Below are 26,426 nucleotides of genomic sequence, written 5' to 3' on the forward strand. Positions count from 1 at the left end.
TCTTTTATGAATGTTATATCAAGTTCTAGGTTGGAAATTGTCTCAAGGGATGCTGTTTTTGAATTGGGAAGAAGTGAATATTTTTAATCTTCAGGCTTAAAAAAGAATCCATACAGACTTTGTAGAAATTTGACTCAAGCTTTCCCACCTTATTGTCGAAGAGGATGCACACAGAATATTCTGGGCTTGGAGATTTCTTAGCCACTTGGAGCGGGGGCTGCAGTTGCCATTCTGGGAGGAGGGTGGAGATAAAGGAAGTATTCAGACGCAGATGTGTTTTCCCTTGTCAGCACAAAAAATATCCAGGGCCTCAGCCGGGGTAGGAGAAGGGAGAAGGTTTGGGTGGAGAAGTGGGATCGTCTGGGGTTGGCAGCTGCTCGCCCCTCACCGGCTTTTAAAGTCCACCCAAGGCCTTGGCGTTGACTGGGCTCCGTGCTCACAGCCTGCCGTGCTCCTCAAAGCATTATGGTGTTTAAAGCTCTCCTCCCTGCCTCATGTTTCACAGAGCCACAGAGATGACAGCTGCCTTGGAATTCGTGCTTCCTCGTACGAAGGAAGGCCGTGGCTCCTCATGTGTGTCAGCCTAGTGAATGGAGCGGTCTCTTTAGAGGAAACTGAGGGTGCTCAGCTCTCCTGCTAGTCCTCAGGGGCTTCCCATCACCCCGGAACACCAGCTTCCAGTCATGCGCTTGCAGGCTCTGTGCAGCAGCCCTGGCTCCGTGTGCCAGCTTCCACCCTGCAGGGCCTTGCTGCTGCTGCTGCTGCTGCTGCTGCTGCTGCTGCTGCTGCTGCTGCTGCTGCTTCTGCTTCTGCTGCTGCTGCTGCTGCTGCTGCTTCGCCCGCCGCCCTTGCTGTCCTCTGCTCAGTTCTGTCTCCCCAGCTCTCTCTGGTTCCTTCTCAATTAGATCTCAGCTGAGACGTTGCTTCCTTACTGAGGCCTTGCATTTGCCAGGGCCGCTGTCATGAAGTGCCATGCCAGCACCTTAACAGCAGGCACCTATTTGTTGTCTTGCAGCTCTGGAGAACGGAAGTCTGAGGTCAAGGTGTGGGCAGTGCTGCTTCCTTTGGAAGCTGCAAGGCAGAATTTGTTTCAGGCCTGCTCCGCTGGTGCTGTGCTGATCTTTGGCCTTCCTGGATTTGTGGCTGTCACCCTAATTTCTGCCTTCATCTTTGTGCTGTTCTCCTAGTGCATCCTCTGTGTCCAGATGTCCCTTTTTGGCAAGGACACCAATTGTTTTGCATTAAGGGCTGCCCTGCTCCAGTATGGCCTCACCTTAACGAACCACAACTCCCCTGGGCACAGTGTCACTCACAAGAGTTACTGAACTGGTGAGCGGGGGAACAAAAACAGGCCAAGGAAGGAGAGCCCCATTGCGGGAAAACCTGAACAGAATAAAGAGCAGCTTTTGTGGGTGATTTGTGAAGCAGCAGTGCTTCCTTTTATTTGAATTTTAGATAAAGGGTGGCAGCAGACAGGGCTGCTGCTGCTGCTGTGTGGATGTTTTCAGAGGTGTCAAGTGGGACACACTGTGCGCCGTGTTCTGCGTGCTCTCGGGTCGCTGTGCTGGGTGTGCACTCACCCCGCTCATCACCTCGCTCACCACATCTGCACTGCTGTGTGAGGCTGTGGTGGCGCTGGGATGGAGGTGCAGAGCACACCAGGCAGCTGCAGTGTGCTGGGGGTGGGGGGCAGTTTCCAGCCAGCCTCACGGCCCATCCGCGTGGGAAGGGCAGGGAGGCGGGAGGGCAGTGGCTGCCTCTGCGTTCACCTGGCTGGAGCTCAGAGAGGAAGTCGCACCTCACGCTGGCTCACCCATCGGTTTCCCTGCTGAGGTGTGCTGAGGATGCCCGTCTTTTGGGTACTGCCAGTTGTTCCCTCTCTTGCCCTCCTTGTCCCCTGCTGTGGCTTTGAAAGAGTGCTTGTCTGGTGCCCATCTGACCCTTGTTATGCTTGACTCCAAAGGGACCCCAAAGGCAGGGGCCCTCCAGGTGTTTACAGTCCTCTTAGGGGGCAAGATGCAGCCTAGCAATTTGTGCCAGCGGCCCAAGGGTGGTGCTTTCCCTTCCTCTTCTGTGGTTACTGTAGAGGCAGTGGCACCTTTAGGTCCTAGGGATTGTTGCCTGTAGCTGCTGGAAAGCATCTGGGCCTCCCCATGCCCTGTGGGCCACATGTCCTGTACAAGGGACACCTTCAGGGGCTGGCACTGGGCTGGTTCCAGTGTCCTTACTTGCTCTTTGGTCTAGAGACTCCTGGATTTTTCTGCTCTGCCAGACCAAGAATATCACAATTATTCCTGGGGCTACTTGGGACTTGGAGAATTCATTGACTGGGCACTTCTCTAGAGGGCCCCTTGGAGCACCCCGAACTCCAGCCCAGCATGGGGCTCCGACCTGGGTGGTGGGGATGTAGAGGGCAGGGTGCTGAAGACCAGTGAGGTGGTGACTGTAGGGAAGGAAGTGGCTGAAAATTTGTGAATGTTTGGACTGCCCTTTCCTAGAAGTGTCCTTGTGTGAGTTAAAAAAAAAAAAAAATCTCTGTCAGTTAACATTTTCTCAATGAAAGAGAGGAAAAACATTTGCTTGGAGAGGCGGTGGTTTAAGTACGTGGTACACACTGAATGGACAGGTGGATGGATGGATGGGTGGGTGCATGGGGGTGGGTAGAAGATAGTCTCTGTCTGGCTCAGGGAACCAGTTCATTACAAGCTTGCCCACAAAGCAGCTGGGCACCTTGCTGGGACACTCTCGGCCACAGAAAGGGGTAAGATGTCGTCTTCACCTCGGCGATGGCACAGGGATGTAGGCTGAGGAGGGTGAGCTTTCCAGTGGGGTGAGCTAGGCCAAGCTGCCCACACCTCCAGACCCTGGAAGCCCCGGGCCCTAGAAGACAGCTCCTGGCGTTCAAGGCAGAGGCTCCTTGAGGCCTACGGCTGGGGAAGCACTGGAGGGCTGCAGGGCGAGCTGGTGCCCACATGAGGGCCTGCTCCGGGCCAGGTCTGATGTCTGCCTGGATGCTGGAGGGATGTCGTGGCTCTCAGGTACAGAGGAGGAAATGGGCTCAGAGGGGTTGAAAGTAGCTGACTGAAGGTCCAGGCACTGCCACACACCCTGCCATCCTCCTTGGCTCCCAGTCCCGAAGACCAGAGTCCTGTGATTGGATTGGCCCAGAATGCACGCCTGTGAGAGATGCCCTGCCACAGCAGTCCTGCTGAGAGTTATATGAGAGAACGGTTGTGAAGTGCCTCGAGCTGGGCCTGCCATATAGCAGGCGCTCAGTGTGTGTCACATACTGGCTGGATTTGAACCCGGGCCTTCTGACTTTATTTATTTATTTATTTTTTTCTGCGGCCTACAGTTTTTATTGCAAGTGAAGTCCCCACCCTGGGAGCTTCAGTCTGTGAGGCTGTCACTGTCCCGGTAGCACTGGGCCAGGCTACCAGTAGCACTCCTGTAACAGTTCTTCTACATCATCCCGTTCCACCCCAGCGTCCAGGAGGCTGGCCCAGCGCCGCAGGTCGCGTTGCGTGAGCTCGTTGGCCAAGCTTCTCAGGGTCTGGTGCAAGGACGAAGAGGAACCCCGGGGCCCCAACCGCTGGGATGATGCTCTGCTCAGCTGTGTCCCTGAGAGGACAGCCAGGGCTCACACCAGCAGCAGATGGGAAGAACTTACTACTCTAGGCTGCTGCTGTTGTAAATGCTGGGCGAAGACTTACTTGCCAGTGGGGCGTGCGTGGAGCGGGGAGGGCTTTCTGACCCTAAAATGTGTACTTTGCCTACATTCTTTTGGTAATTTGGAAATCTTTGGACAGTTACTCTGGCTGAGATTCCAGAGTGCATAGCATGAGAAGCCTCCCTTTCCCCAGGCCTACACGCACTGGCTTCTCATCCCTGGCCTGGGGATGGCCGTGGGAGTGCCTGGAGGTAGCCCGTGCATGCAAAGGATACAGCTGGGGGAACCTTTTCTCTGCAGCTCTCCGCACATGGGGCGCTGCCCCTTCTCAAGCTCATGTCCCAAGCTTTGTGATGGCAGCCAGCTGTTCCACCTGTGGATTACATGACTAGTTCCACCTGCCCCTTATTGATGGGCTTTATTAATTTTTGGTGATTACAAAAAGGGCCCTATGTGTTGGCCACCAGCAGGTTGGGCTGGCCCGGCGTCCAGGAGCTAGGTGTGCTCAGCAATCCTTCTCAACTCCTGTGCTTCCTGACCCCAGCTTTCAGATGGTGGTGGGTCTTTGGTTCTTCCTGCTGAGATTTCAAAATTGCCCCCTCCTTCTCCTAGAGCTGTGGGCAAGCCGCTTGGGGATCCTGTGTGTCCCCTCAGACCCTATCTTGGGCCACACTGTAGCTCCCTGTCACCTTGGGGGAAGGTGCCTACCCAGCTGTGCCACCAGCCCCTCCTCTTTCTGCAGAAAGCAGGGTACTTGGGAGCTTCTGTCCTAGAACACAGGGACCTGGGTAGAAGATGGCCATTGCCTGTGCTTCCTGGTTACACAAGCTCAGTTCAGTGGTTTTGTCTCCTGACCTCATCTCTGAATGGTCACCATGATCCCTCCCTGCCAAGGACATGAATGTGTATCTGCTCAGTTCCACACCTGGCGGGTGGTAAGGGCCCTGGTCGTTGGGGCGAATTGTTGGGATCGTGCTGGTGGAGAGCCATGCTGGGCCAGAAAGGTTGTTTTAGCTGGCAGCGGTCCAGCCTCCCATGATCGAGAGCCACTCCATGAGCTGACATCTGTGCCCTGGACTCTGCTCACAGAGCATGCACACTAATACCTGGCCCCTTGCCCAGGCTGGAGATGGCTGTAGGAAGGGTGTGTCTTTAGCTTCATTGTGCAGGTGAGGAGACAGTTCTGGGGGGAGGCCGTTCCCTCCCCAGTCTGCCTGGCAGGACACTCAGCCTGCCTTCTGACCCCTGCCTGGGGAAGGGGAGGCCTCTGTGCTTGGGTGCCTCAGGAGGAAGAGTCGGCCAGTCCCAGAGAAAGGCGCGCTGGGGCAGGAGGACCCTATGGTTCCTCCCCAGGCTGGGAGCTCCCGCCGCTCCACCTCCCTTCCACAGGCACACAGCGCAGTCAGACTTTGTTGTGTGGCCTTTGACTCCCCTCTGTGTGGCTTTAGGTCTGCCAGTCTCTTCTGTGTCCCTTTCCTTCCCTTTTATCACCAGCCTGTGGTTTGTGTTTTCCCCTTAGGACAGGAAGCTACGTGCCTGGCGACAGAGGGAGGGTTTAGTTCCCGTCGTCGGCTCCCTCAGGCCAACGGCACCACTGTGAACAATAACAAAGGTGGAGCAGCCAAGGTGCGTGGGCTGGAGGGGCCCTGCAGCCAGGCTGGGAGCTCCGTGGGCTGCTGCTCTGTGTGCCTGGGCAGAGCCGGGTTCAGTTCACTCTGCTCAGCTTCTGCCTTCTGATCCTAATGGGTCAGGCAGGTAATCTTCCTTACAAGGGAAGTTCCCCTTCCCCTGTTTCATCTGAATACTAAACTATAAAGCTCCAGCTGGGCTGGGCACATTGACCAACACCTATGATCCCAGCACTTGGGAGGCTGAGACAGGAGAATCACAAGTGCAAGGCCAACCAGGGCAATAGCAAGATGTCTCAAAAAACAAGCAATAGAAAAACAAAACCCCAAACAAACCAAATTAACACAATCTCTGAACCCCAGATGGGACCTGTTTGCTTTAACTGACTTTTCTCCCCTATTTCTCATCCTTTCCACACCTGTTTGAATAAAGGAAAGAAGAACTTGGGGTCAGGGATACCTGTCTTTATCAGTGAGGATGGACAAAGCAGCTGTGTTCGCCAAGGCCCCAAGGCCTGGCAGCTGAAACCTGGGAGCTTCCTTACTCGGGTGGTCTGTCCGTCTGAAGGGCCGCAGGGTCTCAGTCCGTCATACCCCTCAGGACATCAGCATCTTCTGTCTGGGAGGTTGCTGGGCCGGTGTCAGGGGAAGGGTGAGCCCGGAGGCCTCACACCTGTCATTAAGAGAGGTGCAGGGAAGTGAGGGGCCACTTTCTCCCACAGATCACTGGCCAGAGCCATTTTCACCCACTTAGTGGGTAATCACGAAGTGTGGCACTAGGAACGAGGAAAGGCCTTCCTGTCCTCCCAGTCCTCCCCTTGTCCTGTTCCTGCTTTGCTCTCTAGCATTTTCCACAGCAAACACCTTGGCACAGGATTGTAATACAAGTGCACACCTGTCTCCGTCGAGGCCTTTTGGCTTCCTCTCGGTGGCTCTTGTTAAGCCCCGTGATGGCCATGCGCTGTCAGCAGGAGCCTGCTCTGTGCTCGGGACTTCTGTCTTGTCCACGGGCCTCTGCAGTCCAGCATCGTCAGGCCATGGTCCTACTACGGCTCTTCATCTTCCTGGGGTGAATCGTTGGGCAGGTTGCTCTTGCTTCCTGTTTGTCCCATTAATTGGAAAGCAGTTATGAGAAACCGGGACGCAGTCAGAGTCGGTATGTGGCAGTCTTCTTCCCTGAGGCGCCATCCTTGGCCCAACCTGCTGGTCTTGGTGGCTAGGCACAGGTGTTCTCTTGCTCCCGAGGGACGTGCTGAGTTCTTTGGGGAGCAGGCTGCATGTGCAGAAAACCTCTATCACCTCTCTGAGCTTGCTGTGGCATAAAGCCCTGGCAAGATGCACCCGGACTCCGCAGAGGTGGTTGTCTGTCCGTGGGCTTTTCCCTGCAGAGCTCAGACCTACCCTCTCCTTCCTGAGATCCACGTGTGCCTTTGAGACTGTAAACTTAGTCCCGGATCTTTGGACCATGGAGGTTAGAGGCATACGTCAGTCAGACCTATACCTTGTTGCCTCTTCACGTGGGACATTTGTTTTATTTATTTATTTATTTATTTATTTATTTATTTAGTGTGTGGCCAGCTCAGCCCACCAGGGGGGCGGGGCTGGCTGGCATGTGGTGCTGGGGATTGAACCGCTGTCCCTGTGCTTTTGTTTAGCTTAGCTTGTTCTAAGCAGGTGCTTTAGACCACTGAGCCATCTCACCAGCCCCAGGGACATTTGTTTTACCTTTGGTTGAGGCACAACTTTTGACCCCAACCAGGTGGCATCTGTTTGAAGCCGCAGCTGAAAACACTTAATTGTGCGGGTCCCCAGGGAAGGAGGAGGCAAAGAGAAGCCTGAGCGAGGCACCCAGGATGCCTCCTGGAGTGGAGTAGTGTCTGGCCTTGGCAGGAAAGAGGCCTGGGGCTCCCATTCTGCTTCAGCTTCAGCTTTCTGGCTGTTTAAGGAGCTGGCTTTCCGTGGTACTCTAACTCCATGCCCTTGGATGTCACTCACCCCCCTGTGACTGTTTCCTTGTGTGTGCCCCACAGAGCCGGTGTTTGTTAGCATGTCTCCGAGAGTAGTCACTTCTTAAGGGCTGGTCGTCATACCTGAGGACAGCAAGTTTTGGGGTGGCAGCGTGTACTTTTGAGGCCTCTACTGTCAGCCAGTAGAAGTTAGCCGAGGCTTTGCAGAGTCGTGTTCTGGCCTGTGTTGGGCTGTCATTGGCACAGTACCAGGGAGGTTCCCTCATCAGTAGGAGTGGAATAGCAAGGAGAGGAAAGTACCATAGCTGACATTTACTGGGTGTGGGGCACTGGTGACAATGCCTCTGAAGCTTTGAGACCTCCTGGCCTCATTTAATTGCTTTGCCCCTCATGGGCTGTGCGTCAGATTGTTGTGAGAATTTCAGGAGACCCTGCAGGCAGCAAGTTCAGAGCAAAGCCTGGTACGGAGCAAGTGTGCAGGAGCTTCGGGCCAGGGCTTTGCCACTGAGGCTTCATGCTTCAGAGATGAAGTCAAGGTTCTGAGAAGGTGCCAGCCCTGCAGGCGTCCGAGTCGTGGCAGCCTGTGTGGGCTGTTCAGGAATCTGTAGGTCTTGTACGGCAGCCCTGTACTCCCTTGATCCTGTGGTGCCACAGGCTTTGCGGTGAGGGACTCCAGAGCCAGAGGCGATGCCGCAGTCCCACGGAAACAGCGAGTTGAAGAAGTGGCTGTGTATCTGGAGGTCGTGGAGCAGTTGCGTAGGGAGCACCAAGCACCTCGGGTAAAGGTGTGGGGAGGGAGTCATGCTGCTTCCTGCTGGGGAGGGGTAAGTTGAGAAGCGTGAAATGTGAACTTTTGTTCTTGAATGAAGCAGCCCTGTGAGGTGAGGGATGAGTCACTTGTGTCCTCATTCTATGAATGTGGATGCTGCTGTGGAGTGGCTGAGTGACCTTCCCCAGAGATAGCAGGGGTGGGTGGGTTCCAGGCCTGGCTTGCCCCTGCCCCTCCCTGGTACAGGTGCAGGGGCCAGGTCATTCTGTTGGCTGGGCTCACCCTGCTTAATAGCTGGGCATGATGGGGTTAATTATTTTGGGAGGCAAAGGTCACTCCTGGGCCACTGGAGTGTGCAAGCTGTTCTCCCCTCTCCTCCCAGCACCCCTCTCCCACAAGCCTTGCTGCTTTGTGACTGAGGAAACGCTGGCTTCTTGTTCTCCCCAAATTCTGAGCCCTGCTTGCTACTCAGAGCTGTGTCTAGCAGTGGCCTCGCAGTGTGGCGTGACCTGGAGACACAGTGCCCATGGGCCTCCTCTGGCCTCAGCGGGCGGCCCTTTCATCAGTGTCCTCAGTCTGTGCTGAGAGGGATGAATTGGATCCCTGCTCCAGAAGAGAACAAGAAGTCCCTGGAAATGGTCTCTTTCCTGGGGGCAGAGTGTAGTCAGAAAAACAGAACGACAAACTGGAGCTGCTTGCTTGTGCCCAGGCCCATCCGGAGACTGTAGTATCCCCCCTGCTGGAGCCTCCTTCCCTTAGGGTCCCCTCCTCTGCAGCAGCCCCTCTCCTATGGGGTCTGTCATGGTTTGGGGTTGTTGCAAGGGGAACAATATAGTACAGGACACATTTTATAATAGTATTTTATAATGAGTTACCCAAGAATCGTATGTAAGAAGTGCAGGAAATCTGTTCACACACAACACTAAAACCTCCAGCTGAGGGCCTGGATCTGACTTCACGGATCCGTGCTGGGAAGGCCCAAAGTGGTGGAAGCTAGGAAGTCTATGCCAGCTGGATGAAGGACCTGTGCCAGCAGGCTGAGGGATCTGAACTGGAGCCGGGATGCAACCCTCAAGGTAAGCACCAGAGCTTCCCCAAAGTACAGAGCCATCCTCAGCAACGGTGAGGTCCTGAGCCCCTCCGGCGATGAGGGAAGCTGAGTTCCCATCAGGAAAGCCAATGAGACAAGCTTCTCCAGGAGACTGAGCTGTGCACCATCTTCTCTGGAGCCAGGAAGCGATGCTCAAGATGACCAGAATTCCTTCAAAGTTCATCAGCAAAATCAGCATGACAAGATCTTCCAGCAGAACAGCCCAAGAGAACTAGCAGCTTCCAACAGCTTCTCCAGTCAGCAATTCCTAACAGTGTTTTTGGCAGCTTCCGTTCTGCCTTTATGCTGCTGGCAGCAACCCTCAAGTGGGCCTCCTGGACCCAGCACCATGCTAGTTTAATTCAGCAGTGTGTAATAAGTTGACCACCAGTTAGAAATCCACTACGAGGTACTCCCTGCAGCCACGCTGTCTCTCCCATGATGCCCTGTCTGCCCATTGAGGCCTGGCCACCGCCTTCCCAGCCAGTGAGGTGATTTGAGGCTCCCGTGAGGTGTTTGCAGCAGAATAGAGTCTTTCAGAGTGAGGTGTTCCAGCCAGCCACTTGGGAAAAGGAGGTACCTGAAGAGCCTCTAGAGCCACAGTGGCCCTGATTGTGGCCTGCAAAGATGGTGCAGGAGAGGCAGCAGCCAGAGCACCTGAGCTTGGTGCTGTTCTCCTACAAAAGCTTTACTGGCATAAAAAAGCTTGGAAAATACACAGAGCAAAGTGGCTAGCTTCCAGATCTCAACTGTTTACCTTCAGCGGTGCAGCCAGGAACGCAGAGGGCTTATTTTCCAAACAGCCTACTGTTGTTAGGCCCGCATGCTTTAGGCTGGTACAGAGGTATCTCCCTGTCCACCTCCTTCGCAAATCCTCAGGGGACCCCCGACCCCTCCCTTGCTGGTTTCTTATTTTCTCTGTTTTTGAGTCTCACTATATATTTCAGATTGGACTTGAACTCACTGTGTAGCTCTGGCTGGCCTCAAACTCATGGTGATCTTCCTGCCTTAGCTTCCTGAGTGCTGGGATTGTAGGTGTGTGCTTCCATGCCTCCCAGGCTGATTTCCGTCTCCAGTGCTGCAGGGAGACCTGGGGAGTTGTCTTTGGAGACATGGGTGACAGGTGTGGTTGTGCCAGCTGTGTGATTTGTGTCCTGTGTTACTGTGTTTGTAACTGTTTTGGTCCGAAAATATTGGCCTCCTGGTGTGGTGCCTGTCATAATGGCGCACAGCAGGAAGGGTTGGCATCTGTAGCACCTTACCAGTCCCTCTTCTGTCTCTTTCCACTGACTTCTCTACCTTCCTTCCGACTCTGCTTTTTGGGGCAAGAGGGGTTGGATCCGAATGTCCTGTAAGGTAGTAGGCAAATTGAACTGGAAAGGCCCTTGGAGTTTGCCCTTTTTACTCCAGGGGACCCTGAAGCCATAGACATGGCAGACCCAGGTCAGCTGGCAACTTGGTAGGAGCTGGCACAGGAACTCTGCTGCCTGGTGTCCGTCTGCTTCCTGTTGCTTGGTTTGGTTGTCACTTTTTTATCCCAGGTTCTCTGTGTCCCGGGCTGAGAAGGGAGAAGTTTGTCCTCAGTGCCTGTGCTAGGTAGGTCTCAGGAAGACATCTGGGCCATGCCACCTCTGTCCTCCTCCAGGGCCTCAGCCGTCTGGGTCTTGCTGTTCTCTTGTATTGTGCACAGCCTCGTCACCATGGGGAGAGAAGTGTATTCTTCAGTCTCCTTGTGAGGTCTCAGGTTTACTTTTTCCCCTTAAATAGGGGAGATCCCTTAACATTTTCCCTGGCAAACAACAAAAAAGAGGAGATAAGATCAGCAGGAAAGAACTTGTATGTTCTGAAAACGTAAAATCCACTACTGTACATGCCTGGGTATGGGCAGGCATGAGGAGCCCATAAGGAGCAGAGTGCCCCAGGGTGAACAAGTGTGGTGAGCTGTCACTACCCCAAGGCCTGGGGGACCAGAGGACCAAAGTGTAGCTCGAGCCCTGGAGATAGCTGTTTTGGGAGAGGGGTTGTGGCTGCCGTTGGAAACACAACAGGTGGCCAGGCAGGGGATCATGAGAAACTTGAAGATGGTAGAGTAAACACCCAGCAGCTCCCTCCTGCCCATCTCTGCTGGTGCCTCTGGTTGTCCTGACTATCAGTGGCAAGGCCTCCCAGGGCACTGAGGGGGCACTAAGCCAGAGAAGACCTGGGGTGGTGGACAGACTGAGCGCCAAGCACAGTACTAGGTCCCGATTTGCACCCTAGTCCCTCTGCTTCTTCTTGCTGAGGTCCCAGGGAGGTAGGTGTTAAGCATCTGTTCTCCACTCCTCATTGTAAAATTGTCTCTCACAGTGGTTGGAAATAAAACAGCACAAGCACATGTAAACTCTGAGCACCATTCCTGCTTGGAGTGATCCTTTGTAGCTAGCATTTGATGACAGTGGAGAGAAAGCATTGAATCCTAGAGGAGGTGCACTGGGCAGGGATGAGGCAGGGTGGGGCTCATGGCCTTTTCTGGCCTCGGCTGAGGCCTTGTGGGGTCAGCCAGGTGCCGGGCTGGCGCCACAGCTACCATGGGATAGGCCTTGCAGGTGGTAGTGGCCGTGCGCTGGCGGCAGGCATCTGGCCGCTCAGGAAGCCTGGTGTCAGGCTGCGCTGGCTGTTGGCAGGTGTTCCTGGCTTGGGATCAGGGGATGCCGACTGTCAGCCAGCAGCTCTGGCTCCCTTGGGGGCTCCCCAGCCTGGGTTCTTGAAAAGATAGGCTCACTGCCCCGTGGAGCTGCGTGAGATGTGCGGCCCTGATTGCGGGCTGCCTTCTTTTGCACTGCAGTTCACGAGAAGTCCACGTCTCAGCCCAGTGCAGGTCTGGCTGGGCTTCTGAGGCAACAGCTCCTAGAGTTGCCAGGACCACAGCTTTGCTGAGACTGTGCTTTTTAAGAGCATTCACTCAGATACAAGGTCAGGCTAGGCTCCCTGACTTCATTCATTTTGCTTAACCTTTGAGCCCACCTCCCCTATGAAAAGCAGTTTATGCTTTATTTATTTATTTTTTAACATAACTTTTTTAGCATTGCCTGCTTATGTGTTTTCTGCCCCTGGGTGGCACAGGGTATGGGGAATGGGCATGGGGACCAGAAGTGACAATGAGGACCCTGCCGTCAAGGAGTTAGGGAGAGAGACGAGCTGTCAGTCCCACGGGCATTTTGCACAAGGTGGATGAACAGATTCTGCTTGCACTTGGAGCAGGAGCACCCCAAGGGGCCTTGACCTGCCCTGCCCTGGTGGCGAGCCTGGCGAGTGGTCCTCTCACCACGTGCCACAGGGGCGTGGTGGTCCATGGGGCTCAGGGTCTTGTGTAGAAGGGGCAGCGATGCAGGTGCTAACCTTGCTGCCTTCATCTTGTTCCCCACGCAGCTGAATCTCAGCCGGCCGATTGAGGAGCAGGGCCCCCTAGACGTCATCATCCACAAGCTGACAGATGTCATCCTCGAAGCTGACCAGAATGACAGCCAGTCCCTGGAGCTGGTGCACAGGTTCCAGGTGAGTGAGGGCAGCTGCTGGCTACGGGACCCGCAGCAGGCAGAGGAGAGACCTGGGAACTGCCATAAGCTACCGATGGAGCTGTAGCTGCCATCTCAATGTGCAGCCCACAGAAGTGGTTCTGCCCCTGGAAAGGCGTGCTTCCTGGCGAGCACTTCTCTGCAAGTGAGGCCTCAGTCTCATAGGACAGACACCCAGGGCCAGTGCCACCCTCTACCCAGCTTATGTGGATGTGGTCAGATCACTGTGAATCCAGATGTGACCGCTAACTCCTCAGCACAGGGATGCTCAGCCCTGGCCCCTGGCTCTGAGTTGGCATAGGGATGAGACCGTTTTTGCTGTGCTCGAGCAGGAAGACCCCGAGGACCTTGAACTAAGTCGGGCCTTGCTGGTGAGCCCGCCCGGAGCCTGTTGCCTTGGCCGCGTGGGCTCCTTGTTGAGTAGCGCTGGAGATGTGGTACTGAGTCCTCTCACCCATTTCCTCAGCAGCCTCCTGGTTCTGACCCCAGAGCAACTCACTGGCCACCTTGGGGTCTTCATGTCGGGCAGTTGCTACTGCTGCTGCTGGCCTGGGCTGTGTGTTTGCTGCTGTGGTCAGATGTGATTCTTCAGCTCAGGGTCACGAAAGACAAAGTCATATTATCAGCAAAAATGCAGCCGGAATAGTGGCTGTTCCCCAGGCCTTCCTCGGCCTGAGCTAGCACTTCTGTGTGATAACTCTAGCTTGGCATCTACTTCTGTCCATCAGGACAAAGGGGCTCTTGTCGCACAGAGCTGTGCTGCTCACGATGCTCTTCTTTCCCACGCAGTCCGAGCCACAGGCCTCAGCCGCCTCACTTTCCAAGCCCTTGCCTGCTTCCTGGGCCAGCTGCCTGCCACAAAACCCTGCTTGCCACCCAGGAGTGGGCCTCGACCTGCTGCAACTGCTCCGGGCCTCTGGGCCTGGTGGTACGGGGCTGAGGGGGGTGGGGAGGTGCTCTCACATCGTGTGGCCCTGCCAGCAGCCCAGTGTCCCTCCTGCTTGCTGGGCTGTCTCTTCCCATGGGGCTGGGGCCATGGAAAAGGCATGGGCATGGTTCTCTGTGCCTTCATGGCGCCTCAGCTTTCTTATCTGTAAACTGGGTGCTGGTCGCAGGAAGATCTCTGGCCTGTTGGACAGAGCAGATGTGGAATGTTGCTACCATGCCCAGCCCCAGCATGTGCTCCCTGGAGATCCACACTGTACTTGCCGAGTGGGTTCAAACATGAGCAAACAGGAAACACTTGCCTGGTTGACTGACTGCATCCAGGGTCCCTGCCTGGTCCATGGAGCGTGAGCCTGAAAGCACTCGCTCACCCTGGGCCCGTTTGATCTCCACAACCTCTTGGGGCAGGACTTACCTGCCTTGTTTTATAACTAGGAAACTGAGAGTCAGGAGTATGTGCAGGGTCTCCATGGGAACCCAGCAGAGCCACGGTGCAGTCTGGGCTTTCTCAGGGGACTCCCTGCTCTGTGCACAGGGTGGCTCCTCTGCCTTCTTGGGCCCCTGCCCTGTTACTGTGATGGGTGCAGCCCCAGGTGGTGACCACTACTGCAGTGCCCTTCCTCAGCCTGGGGCTGTCCACCTCTGCTCCACCTTGCCTTCTCTAGGAGGCCTCCACATGTCTGGTGCATCCCGTGATGCTCTCTGGGGAGCTACAGAGACCTTTGGGGCAGGGATACCTGCGGGATGAACGGCATGATGGTGGCCTTGTGAGGACCCTGCTGAGCTATTTGGGCAGGCGGGCAGTGCTTAATGATAGCAATCGTTATTATAGCCGGAAACATTTGCAGAGCAGTCATGATGTGCCAAGCCCTGTTGTAAAGTACTTTATAAATATTAACTCATATGCTTATTGAGCAATAAGATTTTCTGGCGCCCCCATATGGATGAGGAAACAGGTGCAGGAAGGTCGGGCGTCTTGCTCAGGTCTCCATAATTAGGAGGCAGTGAGATGGGATTTGAACCTGTGCTGGGTGAACCTTGCTATCCCCATCTGGCCTCCCCAGAGAGGGAGATCTGACCAACAGGCCTCACAGCCGATACCCACCCTGCATGACAGTTTTGTTGTCATTAAAATGAGATGCCCATGGTAGTCAGGGCCACATATATGCAGTGCCTCAGGTGTGCTGAGAACTCACCCCTTCCTGCTGTTGGGCTTCCAGTGTGGCTTCCACAGCTCCCTCTGTTAGAACTGTACCATCCTTCTCTGAAGGTGTCACCCTCAGCTGGTCCTGGTGCTCTAGGAGTTATGGGACAGCCATTCCTGGGTGGTGGCCTTGGATATGTTCAGAACCACAGGTGGGTCTGCTGTTCTGGGCAGAAGAGCATATCAGAGGGGACCCAGGGGATGTGGAGCTTACGACTACCTGCCACTGGGTATGTTTCCCAGGGAGGGTCTTGGCTGGGTCCCTGAGTCTGTCCCATCCAGGTCACACACCCCTTTGACCCTAGGCAAGGTGGTGACCTCAAGATAATCTTCTAACTCCCACACTTCTGGGATAAATTTTCATTGCAGTTGGTATTTCAGTAAGAAGCCAGCTATCTGATAAGGCCAGGAAGCTTCCTCCTTTGTGAACAGAACAATCCTTTAGGGAAAAGTGTGTGGGCTGTGCATTCCAGAGGCTCCAGGGTGAGAGCAGACAAGCAAGGGCTGGTGTGGAAGGAGGGCACTTAAATGGTGAGGGCATGGAAAAGCTTCCCTCTGCCCCCAGTCGTGGTGCCGTGCATGCTGACCTGGTCATCTCCCTCTGCATAGGTAGCAGAGGTGCAGGCTCAGAGCTGGGCCACGTGGGCCTTGACTTTTACCTCTGACATTTGACCTTGACCATGCCCTTTGTCTTTAGATCGTTTTACTTTTTATCTTTGGGCTATTAATAAGGAGGCATTATTGTGGTTTGGGGACTGGCAGGCACAGGGAAGCCAGTCAGTGGCCTATCAGTTGCAGAGGTGGGAGCCTAGGGCTTGCAAAGCAGCCCTTCTGCATTTTGTTGTGAGCAGTAGAACAGTTGGGGTGGTCTGCCACTGCCTGAAAGGTCCTCTTGAGGCTGTGTTGCTGTCCTGGGGAAGTATTTGGAGGCAGATGATGTGCATGGAAAGAGTTAGGTTTTTGAGCCACTCCTGGTAGCCTCAGAACCTTCCACAATGGGATGTTTCCATAGACCTCTGACCCCCAGGGGCAGAAGGGACCCTGAGCTGAGTGGCCATGCTTCCCTCCAGCTGCCTGCTTAGACAGATGGGATCGGGTGGGCCTGGGCATATCGTAGGTCATTCAGGCTGGTTGCCATAGAAGCCACCCCCCATACTGTTGCTGTTTTGATTTGCTTTTTTCCTTTTTGATCAGCCTCAGAGCGGCTTGACTTGGACAGTCGTTGGGATGATTCAGTTGTTTTTCTGCTCGTGTTCTTGTGGAGCCAGCAGCCCGGTGCCACCCAGCTCTGCCTGAGATTTGGTTATCAATGCACAGATGTGACAGAGGTCCCTCGAGGACCCTGCCCATGGGGTGCATGGGGCTGGGCAGAACCCCAGGGGCCTCCGGGCTCCCCAAGCAACTTCTTCAGGGGAACAATGGGCACCTTCTCCTTGCTGTCACTCCTTATGCCTTGGGGGCGTGGCCCCCTGTGCTGCTGCTCTTTAGACCCTAGACCTGGGGTCATAGTGATGTTATATGGTCTTCATCTGGAGGGATTTTTTCTGAATGGAATCTGCACAGCTTCTTCTTGCATTCTGATCAGCTGAAAGGACTTTAATGCACCCCGTATTCCTGGCGCACCCCTCTGAACACTTTCTCCAAGGACAGTGTCCTCCACAGTGCCGAGCACCATCCACATGTTCTCCCTTGGGAGGGCAGACCAGGGCACTGGGAAGGGCCGAGTTAGGGAGACCCAGCCCTTGTCACAGTCTGGATTGCTGCACACTTCTCCCTGTTGTGGAATTATACCTGATCATTAACGTGGCCCGTGGGTCCTAGTGACCTGGTGGCTACCTCTCTCCTCAGCCTCATTCTGCCCCGCCTGTCCTTTCCTCCACATTCTGACCCTCCCTCCCACAGCAGCAGTTTAGGCCTGCTGTTGCTCACTCCAGTGCCTTTGCGTAACAGTGCCTTTAGCCCCCTGTGGGGAGGGCCTCCCAAGGAGCATTTTCCATGGTCATGAGACACAGCTCCTGGCCTCTGCTCTCCTGACATTGCTTCTCTTTCTCACATATTTAGAGGGTGCTGTCTGCCCCTCCGCATGCAGGGGTGGGGTGCATCTGTTCTTGGTGTCCCCACCATCGCCCAGACTCCTGTGTGCTCATCGTAGGTGCATACAGAGTGCTGCCTTGTGCTGGGTGAGCCTTGTGTAGTGTACCCAATGGGCCAGGGGCAAGGTGCCAGCCTTGCTGGGCAGCTGGGAGAGGGAACAGGCTGTGAGGATCTATGAGGCAGAAGGCACAGGCTTGCAGGCATGTGCGGGCTATTTGCAGGAACCAGTAGGGATGGAAGGAGGTGTGGCAGGCCAGATCCCGGCATGATTTCATACCAGGCCATGGAGCTTGAACTTTCTCCTGCAGAGGGATCAGGGGGTCAGGATGGTAGCAATAAGAGTAGGTCTGGTTGGCAGAGTGGCCCTGTGGGAGGGGACGGGTGTTGCCAGTGTTAGATGAACTCTGAGCAGGCGGGGACACCTTAGTCATCTAGCTGGGTGTTTCCCAGATGACGAGGGAGCTCGTGACTTGAGGGCCTGGTCGTACCCCAATTGTCCTCGGCCCTAGGTGCCCTGTCGTCTTGCATCCCCTGCCCTGGCTGGGACAGGGCAAAGCCCCACTGCTCTCCCTCTCTTGGCGTTCACTTGTATAAAACAAGTCTGGGAAGGGAGCACTTTTCTTGTCCCCAAGGAGGCAGAGAGGGCACACTGGACAGCACTGGCTCTTTATTAGTGACTCCATTTAGTTACCTTCCAGTGGCTGCCAGCCAGGGGCAGGAGCAGGTCCTCAGGGCACAGGCAGGGAGGGTGGGCCTGGCTGTCCCAGAGAAGCGCAGGCTCAGGCTCTGGTGGTAGGCAGGGCCTTCACAGCTTTCCTGCTGGCCAGTTGAATGAGGCCAGGTTTTGGTGATGGAACAAGCAGCTCCTGATGCCTGGTGCTGCCTGGTGTCCGGCTCAAGCCTCGGCGCTGTAGGTCTGCAGCTCTGTGGGGTGCCCAGGAAGGACCCAAGATGACTGAGCAGCCTGACAGGTCGCCGTGGCTGGAGGGCAGAAAAGCAATAAAGTGACCCACAGTGACATGGACTTTCACACTACACTGGCCTGTCTGGGCCTACAGTGTACTTTGGAGGTAGGGAAAGTTGTATTTCCTACACGTGGAGGGCAAGTGCTGTGCAGTTCCTTTTCTTAAAAAATTAAGATACTTCCTAGTTTTTAAAAATGAATTAACATGTGTGATGCCCTTATAACGGGCCGGGAGTGTCGTGCGTGGGTGTGTGCATCCGTCGTGCATGTGTATAGGCGCTGAGGTGTGCTCGTACGTGCAGACCACTCCACACAGGCCCAGCATGCAGGAGCACTTGGTCACAAAACTGACGTCTCAGTCAGAGGCACCAGCCCCGCCCTCAGCCTTGCCTGTAGCTCTGGGTGTGAAAGTTCTCAGTTGTAATTGGAATCTGTAAGGCAGTGATTATGAATGGTTCCTTGGGAGCAGCATGCCTGAGAGGGGCAGAGGAACCGTGGATGGACTTAGCCTGAGGGGCTGGGCTTGCGAAGGCTCCAGCCAGCAGCTAGCCCTCTTGGATCAGGTGGCCTTGCCTGTGGCCTGGGGAGCATGCTGGATGGCATGTGAGACAGTGACAGTGGGAGCCACCCAGGGACAGCCCCAAGGCTACCCCACAGCCCTGGCACACTGGGTGGAGCTGCGTTGGTAGCCACAGGTGCTCACCCGGCAGTTGCAGGCATGGGATGTGCGCTGTGCTGCAGAGCTGGGGCTGTGGAGAGGACGCAGGAGGAACAAAGGCCCCTGTTGTTCTGAGCTTGAGACCCAGGACCAGGAAGGCAGCACCTAAGCCCACGAGTGGTTACACAATACCACAGAGTCTAGTGAGCTGCCGTTGGCTTCACATGGGGGGGCTGGTGGGCTAGAGCGAGGGCTGCAGGTCCCAGTGAAAAGTTCACGCTGTCACCGCTCAGCCACATGAGACCTCTGGCTGAGTGAATCCCATGTGACCCACCCTACCTTGGTCCTCTTTGTCTCTTACTATTTGATCCTCATTTCAGTCCCAGGGATAATGGAATTCCTTCCCATTTTTTAGGCAGGCAAACTCAGGCCCAAGAATGTCATTACCTTCCTGGGATCGGTTAGAGAGCAGCAAGGCCAGGATTGTAGCTCACATTCCTTGCAGATATGTCACAAGGGGCTTAGGCCAGCAGCTGATGGCTGCCACTACCCCTGGTGTATAGATCAGTGACCCAGGGTCACTTAAGAAAGAGGTTTGTCTTCTGGGATTGCCTCTGACCTCGATGGCGCCATGCAGTGACAAACTGTGGGTCAGCAGATGCCAGCGGAGGCAGAATTGACCACATCCCAGTCCCAGAGGACCAGACCCTGTCCTGGGTGACCACGAGGTCAGCCTTGAGGTAACGGCTGCTTGGGTCACAAGGCCACTCCTCCCCTGGTGGAGACAGTCACACAATCAAGCCATTGTGTGCTGAGGCTGGGCCAGGCCCCGTGGGTGGCCGGGAGCTGCTCTTTCTGTCGCAGGAGGGAGGGTGGCACTTTTTGTGCCAGTAGCTGAGCGCAGGCATTTCCCACGTGAAGGAAGCCTGGGTTCAGGGCGGACCTGCGGCTCTTTCCCCCCAGCGCAGGGCCGTCTTGTACAGCCCAGATAGTGAGTGGCGGGACAGGGCCTCTGGAAGCTGGAGCCTGAGCTGTGCACTGGCCCTGGCCCTCTGTGCGTACGTAGACAGCGTTCTGAAGCAGCTCAGGGTGGCCTCATGTAGCTTTAGAAGTGCAGTGTTTATAAATCCTATGTTTTCCACAGTTGTAGAAAAGACTTACACATGTTATCTGAAGATTGCTCAGCCCCACACTGTTGGTATCTTGAGCGAGATTATCCTGTGATGTTAGGGCCTGTCCTGTGCCATCCAGGATGTCAAGCGGCCTGACTGGCCTCTACCCGTTAGGTGCCAGCAGTGCCTCACCACAGCCCGTGTGACGACCGGTAGTGTCTGCGGGTCCTGGCAGATGTCAGGGGTGAGCAGTCGTCCCTGTCTGGGCACCACTGCATCTCGTAAGAGATGGCTTCAGCAGCTCTGAGAGGCCAGGGTAGCCAGGGAAGTCACTCCTGTGAGTAAGCGGAACTGCTGAGGTCACGCTGGCCTGGCACCTGGAGTTTAGTCATTGAGACTTCACCTCAAGAGGACTGTGGCCTCCTGAGCTGCTTATGTTTTGGTTCCGGGAGTCTAACTCAGGACCTTGTGCTTGCCTGGCAGGTGCCTGTGCCATGGAGCTATCTCCCTAGCCCTGCTAGGTTTTTCAGCAGCAGCAGCTGAGCAGCGTGGGCATCTTGTTTTCCATTCTCCTGGATTGTTATAGGGACGTGACTTCCTGACTTATTTCTGTGCTGCAGCTGTGGGCTGCGTGCTAGAGTGAAGTCCATTGAGCCTTCCACCACCTCCAGGCAGACTACGTGCCGGGCCTCTGCTGAGCTTGACCCTGTGGGACTACACGGAGGAAGGTGTGAGGACGTCTCCGAGGCCCTCCCTGCACACCCGTGCCCTGCGCCTCAGGCATCCAATCTCCTGGCTTCACACCTCTCCTTCAGGCCTAATCTGCCCACGTCAGTCTTTGCACTGATCAGTGAGCCTACTCACGCATCAAAGAACTGTTCGGGTCATGCACTCAGTCATTCAGCAGATCTTAAATGATCACTGTGTGTCCAGAATCACATTGCAGATGCAGCAAATAAAACACAGTCCCTGGAGCTGTGTGTGTGTGTGTGTGTGTGTGTGTGTGTGTGTGCTCCCACGTGCACTTTGAAGAACGGGTCGTGCAAACCAAATGCAAGTAAATAGAATAGAAAGTAGCACAGCCCCAATTATACTAGGAGAAAACGAATCAAGGCCTGTGATAACCAGGGACACACTTGTCACTGATGCTCCCCAAGGAGTTGACACTTGGGCTGAGGCCTGAAAGGATAGCACAGAGCCTGTCCTGGAATGAGAGGAGATGGAAGTAGGTGGAGGGCCCAGTGTGTTACAGGACCCATGGGCTCGAGATGACCCAGGCCACTGAGCACAGTGGCCTGGGGAGCACATCCACATCAGTCTAGAGGGCAGGCCAGGGCCAGACCTGTGTGTGGTGGCTTCTCAGGAACTCTGGCCAGGTCTTTGAGAATAAATGACCTCTCTCGAATGATCTTGAGTTGAACCACATAGTACCATTTTCTAGTTCCAAAGCTCTCTGAAGAGGAAGAGCCCCCTGCCTGTAGCAAGGCCTAGTGGCAGGACGTCTACCTCTGAACTCGCCCACTGTTTCGATTAGCACAGATAGCACCGGGTTAGTCAGCAGCATCATGTGGCAGGAAGTACACTCTGCCCTCACACAGTCAGAGCCTGCTGGAGGTCAGAAAGCCAAGGTTGCTGCAGGCAGAGGCAAGGAGCCCAGGATCTTCTGGCCCGAGTGACCCTTGGTCGTTCTAGAGTTCAGCAGCACCAGTGCAGCCCATGTGATTCCAGGGCCCCGTCCTCCCTGGGATGCTAATGTAGAAGCCCTGAGTCCTGGCTGTGGCCAAGCCCTGGGTGGAGAGGGCAGGGGAGGCTGTGGCCCCCAGGGGTTTGGCCTGGATCTAGGGAAGCTGCCTCGGAGTCAAATGTGGTTGTGGTGGTTGGGGGAGGGTGCTGCAGGCTCTCCTGAGCAGGTGCTTGCAAGTATATGAGGAGGTGAGGGGCTGCTGCCGAGAGTGGGGTGCCATACTGAATGTGGCCTGGGACCAGCTGCCCCGGAGACCCCCCTACCCCACAGCCTGTGATCCACAGGTGGAGTGTCCCAGCTTCTGTCCTGTGGGGCAGTGCCTTCTCCAGGTCTATTCCTGGCCCTGCAAACCAAGTGTGGTGTCTCTTTTCCCCAGTTGCTCAGAGGACACAAAAGTATTGTGGCACCAGGGCAGAGGACATGTGACATCTGTCAGGTGAGCAGCTCCAGCCAGGTGTCTGGTCTACCTCCTACAAGGGAAGACAGAAGAAGCTTAGAGCTTTGGTGCTGAGATCCGGGGACAAAAAGCAAGGCACTGTTTCGTTAGAGGGTCAGGAAGGAAAGGAGAGAGTGCCTGACTCAGAGTAACAGCGTTCAGTCTCCACCTCACACCTCTGTAGCTCTCAGGGTTAATTTTTGACCAGGGCGACATTTTCAAGGGCTTTTATGCCAGCTCCTGAACAGCAGCTACTCCCCATGGAATCACGTTTCTCCCAGTCCCGCTCATTCTGCTCCTTGTAGGTGGCTGAGTCAGGTGTGTGATGCCTCCGTCCACGTAGGAGGTGACCGAGGATGCGCAGCACCACGTAGCCAGGGGTGCTTTTGCTTGTTTTTCTGGGTGCTTAGACCCCAGCTCGGCCCCCACAATCCTTTCCAGCTCCTTCTTCCACCTGGAATGGGGCTTCCCTCTGCCCTGCTGGTGCTGTGGGTTATATGTGGCCAGGGCCTGGTGCCCCAGCTTCCCTTGGTCCTTTTGAGCCTTTTGCTCTGGATTGTTCTGTTCACTGCCTGGGTGATGGTGGGTTGCTGCCAGCCTTCTGCTCCAAGGAAGTGTCCCCTGCCCTTCCTGAGCACTCTAGTACCTCGTCACCTCTCATCCAGCTCGCAGCTGTGAGGCCACAGGGGCCTTGTGATTCCGATGGTGCCCACAGTGTGCCTGTTCTTGTGGCTTTTGGGGTAGCTCTCAGCAGTCCTGAACTAGGTGACGCAGGCTATATACGGAAGACATTTGTGGTCCGGGTCACTGCTGCCCTCTTGGGAAGCATCACTGGTTCCAGTGGCCCCGAGCCTTTTCAGAGATCCTGCGTAGGGACACAGATGTTCTTCCTTTGACAACTAAAATGTCTTCCACGTGGGATGTCTCAGAATAACCGGCATGCTCGTCCTCACAGGTGCCTCATCCTCCTGACAGCTGGGTGTTGGGCATCCTGCCATCCTTTCCTAACCAGGTCTGCCCTGATCGGCATGAGGACATTTCTCATCATTTAGAAACGCATCATGGTGATTGCCCCGGTACTTATATCTCTGTGTTCTGTTGAGGGAGCCAGAGAGTAAATCCCTAGGCGTAGAAATGCTGAGTTTGCACATTCTCAGTCTTGGCTGTTGCTGGAGTTCTCTCTGTAGAAGCTGTACCCTTACACTCCCACCTGCCACGTGCTGGTCCATTTCCCACCGCTTTCTAATCGGTTTATTTTGGCCAGGAGTCCTGGCGTGTTGGAGGGCGCCAGGATCTTAGCAGTCTCTGCTTCTTGCCTGTTGGTTTTGCTGCTGGCTGCCCAAGCAAGGGTGGCTTAGCCAGCCTTACTGAGTGTTCCTGACCTTGAACCGGGGCCCCTTTGCTCCTTTCACTTTTATACCCCTGTGCTGACAGGGTCTGACTACTCCAGGCTGAGCTCATGACTTTAAACCCCAGAACCAAGGAGTAAACAGGCCTGGGGCAGACTGCATCGTAATTTTCTTCTTGCCAGCCCTGCCAGATCACAAAGACAGTATTGTGCAGAAGGTCAAGGCAGCCCATCAATCGTTTCTGAACAGCGAAGCCCGGCACACAGGCCCCTGAGGCCAGCATTGGTCTGACACCCTGCCAAGGCCATGTCTGTTACAGGCTCCATCCCCTGGCCTTGCATACTGCTGGACTGGTCACTCTAACACAGCGCTGTCCCGTCACCCCCCAGTCAAGGACCCTGTTGGTTTAGGATCAAGTCCAGGCTTCCTGGCTGGTCTCTCTCCAGCTGTTCTTCTGCCCATAGCCTTAATTTAACCTTCTTCCTTAAGAGCTGTGTCCACTGGGCTGGAGATGTAGCTCAGTGGCACAAGTGCCTGCCTGGCAAGCACAAGGTCCTGAGTTCAGTTCCTAAAAAAAAAAAAAAAAAAAAATGTGTCCACCTCAGCCACGCCAAACTCCTCACAGGTCTCTGGATTGCTGGGTTTCCTCTTCCCCATCCTCTGCTTTTGCAGTCCCTTGGCTGGGACTGTCCTTTCTCCTCCTAGCCCAGGCTTGTGACCTTCTGGAGTTGAGTGTCCCCTCCATTCTCCCTAATAGCCAGAGCAGTTCCCTTGACCCTGCATATCCCTCTGTCAGTGCTCCCCACCCTCAGCTCATCTGCCACTTGGGAGTCCCCATGAGCATGGCTGTGATGTGGCTGTTCTGAAGCTGAGTGCCACACCCACACTCCCACACCCACCTACCCTTACTGGTGTGGTGGTGGTGTGTGTTCTGGGGGGACTCAGGCTGAGTGCTTAGGCTCCAGAGATCTCCCCAGAATCCCTATGAGGGTGGGTAAGCCCCACATGCCTGCTGATAGGAAGCTCATTTCTCCCAAGGAGCCATTTTAGCAAACTTAGAAAAGAAGTAGTAGTAAGGAAAGTGTCCCCGCATATGGGGCCCAGATCCAAGAGGAACAGACTGGAGGGAGGACAGCCTCAGGGCACAGTCTTTTTGGGCAAGCGGCCAGCGCCAGTGTGTGCTTCACTGACCCGTGGGCAGTGCAGAGAGCAGGCCCAGGCTCCCAAGGCCGGAGGTCCCTAGGGAGCTGAGCAGTCTCAGTTCAAGGACTCAAGCAATTCCTTTGGTTTGTTCATCATACCACAGGATCACAGAATCTAGACCATAAGAGCAAGAAGAAAATATAAATTCTGACACCTGGCTGGCCTAATAGCTCAGCAGACTAAAGTGCCTGCTTAGGCAGAGCACAGTGGTTGGGGTTTGATTCCTGGCGTGCTGTGCCAGGCCTGCCCCTGGGGCATGCTGAGATGGTAATTGAGACTGGGCATGGTGGCATGTGCCTGTAATCTCAGCACTTGGGAGGCTGAAAACAGGATCACTATAAGTCTGTTCTACATAGTGAAACCCTGAAAATCCTGTAGACCCTGTGCTAAATACAGGGGAGATATATATATATAGTGACACTGGTACAAATGGGAAAACTGAAATATAAGTAACTCCCTTATATCTCAGAAATGCACATAGAGTTGGTGGCAGTTCTAGGACTTTGCCCCAAGTTTCATGGCTGTACCTGTGCCTCAACTCACAGAGTCACAGGATCCTTGAGTTGGGATTGGGTCTAGCCAGGTCCAACTAGACCAGAAGTCGTGGTCTGCCAGTGACTGGGAGGCAGAAGCCCTGGCCGACTGCCAGCAACTGCTGCACAAGTTGTACACTGCAAGGCTTGGTGATGGACGCTGTGGATGGCGCCCTTCTTGGCTGGGCTTGGTGGTCTTATCCTGGTATATACTGGATCTGGCACCACTTTCTTGACTCTTGAGACCCCCACTCCAAGACTTTTCTGCATGAACCTCCAGCTCCTGCCCTGTGCTAGTCCTAGCTGCTGGGCATGTTCTGCTGTCCCAAGGTATCCCCTGTGTGGATCACTCAGTCTGTGTGTGGCCTGTGGGTTTTGGGAAGCTGTGACAAGTGGGCAGGTGTTCAGGAGGTACTAGGAAGGCCTTTTTTGGGGGAGGATGGATGATTGGCCCTTACCATGGTTGACATCAAGGCCATTGGCAGTGGCTCATTTTGTGGCTTCAGTGGTCTGCTGAGAGAGTCCACTGGTGGTCCTGCACAAACAGCATTGCTTGGCATGGCTGGCCACGTCATCCACACATAGCCCTGGCCTCCTCCGGGCAGGGTTCACACCGAGGAGCTGCCCTGTACCTCTGAAGGATCACCTGCCCCTGACCCCACTGGAGCCTGTCAGTCCATATCTGCAAGACCCGCTCTTCCTCCTCCTGTTGTTCCTCCTCCTCCTCCTCCTCCTCCTCCTCCTCCTCCTCCTCCTCCTTCTCCTTCTCCTCCAGGTTCTCCCATGCCCTCCTGTGTCCAGTCTAGGCCACCCTGACACTGCTAAGGATTCTGCACGTGTCCTTTTCTCTGTACCTTGTGGATCCTCCTGCCCCATGGACTCTGACATCTGGTTGTGTCATTTAGGAACTCAGGAGGTGTGTGGCTCTCGTTTGTGGGAGTTCACCTTTCTCAGTTGCTGGGTGCTGGTTCAGCGTGGGTGGCCCATAGTGAGCCAGCCTGGATGGAGAGGCAGCTGGAACTGCAGCCTTGGCTTAGCAAGCATTGCCGTGTGACTTGACCTAGTTATTGTTTCCCTCCGCTCTGGGGAGATAACTGGATTGAGGGGCCCTTTGGTCTTTGCCAGTTCTCCTAGGCAAGGAGATTGGAGCTGCCAGGCCACGATCCTCTGTCGGGTAACCAGGACTCAAGAGAAGCTTCCTGAAGAGGCAGTGGAATGGTTCTGGCCCAGCTTGAGTAGCGTCAGTCCAGGCTGGAGATGTGGCTCAGTGGTGCAGCGCCTGCCTAGCAAGCGTGAGGCCCCGATTTCAATTCCTAGTACCAAAAAAGAAAATAGTAAAAATAAGACCAAAAAAAAAAAAAAAAAAAAAAAAGTCCCTTTGGAAGAGCGTCAGCCCTTCCTGGTCCCACCTCTGCCCAAGACTCTGGAGCCAGATCCCTGCTGGTCCACTCTCACTGGGGGATCCCCAGCCAGGCACTGGGGCTCCCCGAGTCCTAGGTTCCCTCT

At 55.1% G+C, this 26,426-nt stretch overlaps 1 protein-coding gene across 1 annotated transcript in view; it reads left to right on the forward strand.

The window, feature by feature from the left end:
* The window catches only part of Itpk1 (inositol-tetrakisphosphate 1-kinase), a 148,285-nt gene that overhangs the window by 72,827 nt on the left and 49,032 nt on the right, over window positions 1-26,426 (forward strand). Inside the window, exon 3 of the mRNA XM_004635154.2 lies at window positions 12,533-12,658. Coding sequence (XP_004635211.1) covers window positions 12,533-12,658 — 126 coding nt within the window. The remainder of the gene's footprint in view (window positions 1-12,532; window positions 12,659-26,426) is intronic.

The sequence above is a fragment of the Octodon degus genome, unplaced genomic scaffold, assembly GCF_000260255.1.
Source record: "Octodon degus isolate 3935 unplaced genomic scaffold, OctDeg1.0 scaffold00070, whole genome shotgun sequence".
In the NCBI taxonomy this organism is placed as follows: Eukaryota; Metazoa; Chordata; class Mammalia; order Rodentia; family Octodontidae; genus Octodon; species Octodon degus.